The 7,928-nt window shown below is 46.2% G+C and overlaps 1 protein-coding gene across 1 annotated transcript in view; it reads right to left on the bottom strand.

The window, feature by feature from the left end:
• Positions 1–1,784: 1,784 nt before the first annotated feature.
• Positions 1,785–7,928, bottom strand: part of LOC139274921 (protein Wnt-11-like) — a 43,762-nt gene continuing 37,618 nt past the window's right edge. Inside the window, exon 5 of the mRNA XM_070891656.1 lies at positions 1,785–2,442. Coding sequence (XP_070747757.1) covers positions 2,268–2,442 — 175 coding nt within the window. The 3' untranslated portion in view covers positions 1,785–2,267. The remainder of the gene's footprint in view (positions 2,443–7,928) is intronic.

Genomic DNA, 7,928 nt, shown 5'->3' with positions numbered 1-7,928 from the left:
TCTGCACAATCGGACAGCTAGAAAATTCTGTCTCTCTGCAGGTGAGGTATTCGATGGCTGTTGGTGTCCGTGGAGCCATATCCCACCGTGGACAGACGGGGAGAAATTCTTTCATCGTCAGGGATGGTGACGAGGTAAATTATAATTCTTTATAATATTGTGCCATTTTAAAATGGAGCTAACAGATTCTGAAATGGAACCTTGTTAGCAAGTTGTAGGAACATTCCTACGAGAAGCAAATGTTCTAGCTCACAGACCAAAGACTTTGGGAGGCAAGAGAACAGAGAGATAACATAGAAACTGAACTGAATATCAAGATAAGGATAGAATAGAAATGAAAACTATAGCAACTGTCCGGAATTACCATTTAAGGCATACGGAAGCCAGACTGGAGGAAGCGCTGTACCAATCAATCATGTATTAATCAATCATCATGTATTAATTGTAACTTGCGTAATTACATAATGACTTAAACTGAAATTGTATAAAGGAGAATGCCTCCAGCCATTTCTTTGAGCGGTTCTTACGGAATAGCTCCCCCGCTAGCTTGTAATTCATAAAACTGCATTTACTTTAAGGCTAACGGACTCCGAATGGTGGTTTGAAGTTAACCCTTACAGATGGGTTTGTGGAGTTTAAACAGAGAGAGACATACGCACACCATAAGACTACAATTACTTAATAATCAATGCAAAAGACGCTTTGCAAATTTGAGTAATAAAATAAGGAATAATCTGAGACATTTTTAAAATTTATTTATTTAAAAGTCTTTTAACGAAAAAATAGGACATGGTTTTCACAAAAAAAATTATATTTAAGTCTCCACAAAATCCTAAAGTCTTATAAATATTAATTTTTTTCAGATTTTAAAACATTATTTTGAAGCCAGTAATAGAAAAAAATATATACAGTATATATATCTACAGCCCTGCTGGGGGAGCGTGGACATCCCAATTCCAGGACACCGTCATTGTCACAGTTCAGGAGGTCAGCAAATTTCCGTTTCTGTGTGAAATTCTAATTCCTGCACCTGGAAAGGTCTCGACAGAACCAGGAGACACCTGCATTCTCTGTCTGGATAGGGTGGAACCAGGTGATGTCTGCATTCTCTGCCTGGATAGGGTAGAACCAGGAGATGTCTGTATTCTCTGCCTGGATAGGGTGGAACCAGGAGACACCTGCATTCTCTGCCTGGAGAGGGTGGAACCAGGAGATGTCTGTATTCTCTGCCTGGATAGGGTGGAACCAGGAGACACCTGTATTCACTGCCTGGATAGGGTGAAACCAGGAGACACCTGCATTCTCTGCCTGGATAGGGTGGAACCAGGAGACACCTGCATTCTCTGCCTGGATAAGGTGGAACCAGGAGATAATTGCATTCCTGACCTGGATAGGGTGGAACCAGAAGATACCGCCATTCCTGCACCCACTGAGCTAATCCTCTTGTTACTCCCAGATTCACCTGCTCCTGGTTTCAAGCGCTATTCGCAACATCGCGTACTAGGTTCCGCGGCCACACCTCCCCTTCCCCCCCCCCCCGCCACCCGCTGCCTTCCCGCATGTACTTTCCCAATTTTCCAAAGTTTCCGTTTCTTTGCAATAAATCAAAAAGCTACTTCCACGAGTGAACTTCCCACCCACACACCCACCCACTCAAAACAAAGCAGCATTTTTGGGTGGGGGGGTTCGGTATCTCCAGCTCTTCGACACGAAACCCAGTCGCTTGACCGAACTTTGGCAGTTCTTAAAACTCGTCGAATCCCGACAGTCTTCGTTTCTCATGTGGGTAAGTGGAGGAGGGGGTGGGGGGGAGCTGGGTGCGGGGATGAGGGGCAGCGGGCTTGAGCGAGCGGAAATTCCTCTCGGGTGCGAAACACTCGGGAGGCGCGATCTCGCCGCGGCAGGGAGCGGACGGGTTGCAGCCACCGTTTCCTTTGTTATCGCCGGCTTATTCCGTTGATCCTCCTCCCGAAATCCCGTAAGCAACAGGAGCAGGCTTCCGAAAGAACGTCACCCAGCCCGAGCGACACAAATAGATCTATACATATATATGTACACATGTTGGCAGAGGGGTCATGAAAGACATCAGGAGGATTTTACACGGCAGTCGGGATAAAGTTCGCTTTGTCCAATAGTGCTCTTTGGTTTCGTCCAACGTCTCTGCGGGTTGGGGGTGAGGAGGGGGGAAGGGTGAGGGTGAGGGGGGGGGGTGGGCAGGGCGCAGGAAGTGGAGGAGGGTGGGTTGGGGGTGGTGGGGCACAAAGGGTTCACTTGCAGACATATCTCTCCACGAGCCTCTCGCACTTCTTGCACGTCACGTAGCAGCACCAATGGTACTTGCAGTGACATCGTTCCACCACCTTCTCGGTGTAAGGGTTATAACCCCGGCCACAGCACATCAGAGTACAGCTGTCACTGCCACTGGACGTCTTGTTGCACTGCCTGGAGACGAGAAGAGGGGTGGGGTGGGGGGGGGGAGGGGGGGGGGGGAATGGGTGGGAGGGAAAGAAAAGACAAGGTTAGGAAATGCCAGCGAGATAAGACCCCAAGGTCCATCTGGTTCACCCCAAAAAATCTATCAATCATAGAAAATGGGAGCAGTAGTAGGCCATTCAGCCCTTCGAATCTGCATCACCATTCAATATGATCATGGCTGATCCTCTATCTCAACACCATGTTCCCACTTTCTCCCCATACCCCTTGATGCCTTATGTTTCTAGAAATCTATCTATCTCCCTCTTAAATATATTCAGTGACTTGGCTTCCACAGCCTTCTGTGGTAGAGAATTCCACAGGTTCACCACCCTCTGAGTGAAAACATTTCTCCTCATCTCGGTCCTAAATTTCCCACCCCGCATCCTGAGACTGTGACCCCTTGTTCTAGACTTCCCAGCCCGGGGAAACATCCTCCCCGCATTCAGTCTATCCAACCCAGTCAGAATTTTATACGTTTCAATGAGATCTCCTCTCATTCTTTTAAACTCCAGTGAATACAGGCCTAGTTGACTCAATCTCTCCTCAGACGACAGCCCTGCTCTCCCAGGAATCAGTCTGGTGAACTTTCGCTGCACTCCCTTTATGGCAAGTATATCCTTTCTTAGGTAAGGAGACCAAAACTGCACACAATACTCCAGGTGCGGTCTCACCAAGGCCCTGTATAATTGTAGTAAGACATAGAAAATAGGTGCAGGAGTAGGCCATTCGGCCCTTCGAGCCTGCACCACCATTCAATATGATCATGGCTGATCATTCACCTCAGTACCCCTTTAAAATGATATGCAGATTTTGAGAACAGGGAAGAATATTCAGCACTTAAAGAGTTGACTGCCAGTTTAAGGGAAAGAAACTCATTTCATGTTAGCACGCCACCAGCTCCGTCGAAGCCTTTTCTCTCGATCACACCTCCCTCCATGTTTTTGGCCGCAACTGCGGCTTGTAAAAACTTCAGTTCTAATAAACCAGTGCTATGGTTTACCAAACAAACTGACAGATTGACTTCACGACTTATTTCTAAATAAAATAAAAGGACCAATAAGAAAACGTTTCATAATCACCTCGCCCAGGAATAGGGTGCAGTTATCATGGAATAGTACAGCACAGAACGAGGCCATTTGGCCCATCAAGTCTCTTTTGTAGAGCGGTTAGTCCCATTCCCCTGCTGTTTCCCCATATCCCTGCAACTTTTTCTCCTTCAAGTATTTACCCAATTCCCTTTTGAAGGATACTATTGAATCTGTATCCATCGCCCTATCAGGCAGTGCATTGCAAACCCTAACCACTCATTGTATAAAAAAGTTTCCCCTCTGGTTCTGTTGCAAATGACCTTAAATCTGTGCCCTCTCCTTGCTCCTGGATTCTTAAAAGGTCCAAAAGAACATAAGAGAGATGATCTTATTGAAACTTATAAGGGGGCTCGACAAGGTGGATGCAGAGAGGATATTTCCACTCACCGTGAAAACTAAAACTAGGCGACATGGTCTCAGAATAAGAGGCCGCTCATTTAAAACTGAGATGAGGAGGAATTTCGTCTCTCAGAGGGTTGTAAATCTGTGGTATTCTCTGCCTCAGAGAGCTGTGGAGGCTGGGTCATTGAATATATTTAAGGCAGAGATAGACAGATGTTTTTCGTCGATAAGGGAGTAAAGAGTTATGGGGAGCGGGCAGGGAGTTGGAACTGAGTCCATGATCAGATCAGCCATGGTCTTATTGAATGGCGGAGCAGGCTCGAGGGGCTGAATGGCCTACTTCTGCTCCTATTTCTTATATAAAACGGAAAAGATTGACTAAAGTAAATGTTGGTCCCTTAGAAGATGAGAAGGGGGATTTAATAATGGGAAATGTGGAAATGGCTGAGACCTTAAACAATTATTTTGCTTCGGTCTTCACAGTGGAAGACACAAAAACCATGCCAAAAATTGCTGGTCACGGGAATGTGGGAAGGGAGGACCTTGAGATAATTACTATCACGAGGGCGTAGTGCTGGATAGGCTAATGGGACTCAAGGTAGACAAGTCCACTGGTCCGGATGAAATGCATCCCAAGGTATTAAAAGAGATGGCGGAAGTTATACCAGATGCATTCGTTATAATCTACCAAAATTCTCTGGACTCTGGGGCGGTACCAGCGGATTGGAAAGCAGCTAATGTAATGCCTCTGTTTAAAAAAGGGGCAGATAAAAGACAGGTAACTATAGGCCGGTTAGTTTAACATCTGTAGTGGGGAAAATGCTTGAAACCATCATTAAGGAAGAAATAGCGGGACATCTAGATAGGAATAGTGCAATCAAGCAGACGCAACATGGATTCATGAAGGGGAAATCATGTTTAACTAATTTACTGGAATTCTTTGAAGATATAAGGAGCATGGTGGATAGAGGTGTACCGATGGATGTGGTGTATTTAGATTTCCAAAAGGCATTCGATAAGGTGCCACACAAAAGGTTACTGCAGAAGATAAAGGTACGCGGAGTCAGAGGAAATGTATTAGCATGGATAGAGAATTGGCTGGCTAACAGAAAGCAGAGAGTCGGTATAAATGGGTCCTTTTCGGGTTGGAAATCGGTGGTTAGTGGTGTGCCACAGGGATCGGTGCTGGGACCACAACTGTTTACAATATACATAGATGACCTGGAAGAGGGGACAGAGTGTAGTGCAACAAAATTTGCAGATGACACAAAGATTAGTGGGAAAGCGGGTTGTGTAGAGAACACAGATAGGCTGTAAAGAGATTTAGATAGGTTAAGCGAATGGGCTAAGGTTTGGCAGATGGAATACAATGTCGGAAAATGTGAGGTCATCCACTTGGAAAAAAAAAACAGTAAAAGGGAATATTATTTGAATGGGGAGAAATTACAACATGCTGCGGTGCAGAGGGACCTGGGGGTCCTTATGCATGAATCCCAAAAAGTTAGTTTGCAGGTGCAGCAGGTAATCAGGAAGGCGAATGGAATGTTGGCCTTCATTGCGAGAGGGATGGAGTACAAAAGCAGGGAGGCCTGCTGCAACTATACAGGGTATTGGTGAGGCCGCACCTGGAGTACTGCGTGCAGTTTTGGTCACCTTACTTAAGGAAGGATATACTAGCCTTGGAGGGGGTACAGAGACGATTCACTAGGCTGATTCCCGAGATGAGAGGGTTACCTTATGATGATAGATTGAGCAGACTGGGTCTTTACTCGTTGGAGTTCAGAAGGATGAGGGGTGATCTTATAGAAACATTTAAAATAATGAAAGGGATAGACAAGATAGAGGCAGAGAGGTTGTTTCCACTGGTCGGGGAGACTAGAACAAGGGGGCACAGCCTCAAAATATGGGGGAGCCAATTTAAAACCGAGTTGAGAAGGAATTTCTTCTCCCAGAGGGTTGTGAATCTGTGGAATTCTCTGCCCAAGGAAGTAGTTGAGGCTAGCTCATTGAATGTATTCAAGTCACAGATAGATTTTTAAGCAATAAGGGAATTAAGGGTTACGGGGAGCGGGCGGGTAAGTGGAGCTGAGTCCACGGCCAGATCAGCCATGATCTTGTTGAATGGTGGAGCAGGCTCGAGGGGCTAGATGGCCTACTCCTGTTCCTAATTCTTATGTTCTTATATTCTTATAAGAAATAGGAGCAAGAGTCGGCCATTTGGCCCCTCGAGCCTGCTCCGCCATTCAATAAGATCATAGCTGAGCTGATCGGCCTCAACTCCACTTCCTCGCCCGCTCCCCATAACCCTTGACTCCCTATTATTCAAAAATCTGTCCATCTCCACCTTAAATTTATTCAATGGCCCAACATCCACAGCTCTCTGGGGTAGAGAATTCCACAGATTCACGACCCTCTGAGAGAAGAAATTCCTCCACATCTCCGTTTTAGATGGGCGACCCCTTATTCTGAGACTATGCTTCTTAGTTCTAGATTCCCCTCAAGGGGACACATCTTCTCTGCCTCTACCCCCTGTCCAGCCCCCTCAGAATCTTATACCTTTCAAAGGGGATTAAATGTAGTATCTCCAAATTTGCGGATGACACTAAGTTGGCAGTGTGAGCTGCGAGGAGGATGCTATGAGGCTGCAGAGTGACTTGGATAGGTTAGATGAGTAGGCAAATGCATGGCAGATGAAGTATAATGTGGATAAATGTGAGGTTATCCACTTTGGTGGTAAAAACAGAGAGACAGACTATTATTTGAATGGTGACAGATTAGGAAAATGGGAGGTGCAAAGAGACCTGGGTGTCATGGTACATCAGTCATTGAAGGTTGGCATGCAGGTACAGCAGGCGGTTAAGAAAGCAAATAGCATGTTGGCCTTCATAGCGAGGGGATTTGAGTACAGGGGCAGGGAGGTGTTGCTACAGCTGTACAGGGCCTTGGTGAGGCCACACCTGGAGTATTGTGTACAGTTTTGGTCGTCTAACCTGAGGAAGGACATTCATGCTATTGAGGGAGTGCAGCGAAGGTTCACCAGACTGATTCCCGGGATGGCGGGACTGACCTATCAAGAAAGACTGGATCAACTGGGCTTGTATTCACTGGAGTTCAGAAGAATGAGAGGGGACCTCATAGAAACGTTTAAAATTCTGACGGGGTTAGACAGGTTAGATGCAGGAAGAATGTTCCCAATGTTGGGGAAGTCCAGAACCAGGGGACACAGTCTAAGGATAATGGGTAAGCCATTTAGGACCGAGATGAGTAGGAATTTCTTCACCCAGAGAGTGGTGAACCTGTGGAATTCTCTACCACAGAAAGTTGTTGAGGCCAATTCACTAAATATATTCAAAAAGGAGTTAGATGAAGTCCTTACTACTAGGGGGATCAAGGGGTATGGTGAGAAAGCAGGAATGGGGTACTGAAGTTGCATGTTCAGCCATGAACTCATTGAATGGCGGTGCAGGCTAGAAGGGCCGAATGGCCTACTCCTGCACCTATTTTCTATGTTTCTATGTTTCTATTACCTCGCATTCTTCCAAGCTCCAATGTGTACAGGCCAACCTGCTCAACCTTTCTTCATAAGACAACCCATTCATCTCCAATTGTCCTCCCAGTATCCACAGGCTTTCGGGGGAGAGAGTTTCGAATTTCTACCACCCTTTGCACGGATGCTTCCTGCTTTCGCTGCGAAATGGCCGAGCTCCTGATTACAGAGAAACATAGAAAGTAGGTGCAGGAGTAGGCCATTCGGCCCTTCGAGCCTGCACCACCATTCAATATGATCATGGCTGATCATTCACCTCAGTACCCCTTTCCTGCTTTCTCTCCATACCCCTTGATCCCTTTTGCCGTAAGGGCCACATCTAACTCTCCTTTGAATATATCTAACAAACTGGCCTCAACAACTTTCTGTGGTAGAGAATGCCACAGGTTAACAACTCTGAGTGAAGAAGTTTCTCCTCATCTCGGTCCTAAATGGCTTACCCCTTATCCTTAGACTGTGACCCCTGGTTCTGGACT

The sequence above is a fragment of the Pristiophorus japonicus genome, chromosome 10, assembly GCF_044704955.1.
Source record: "Pristiophorus japonicus isolate sPriJap1 chromosome 10, sPriJap1.hap1, whole genome shotgun sequence".
In the NCBI taxonomy this organism is placed as follows: Eukaryota; Metazoa; Chordata; class Chondrichthyes; family Pristiophoridae; genus Pristiophorus; species Pristiophorus japonicus.
This window is presented reverse-complemented; position numbering and strand designations above follow the sequence as displayed.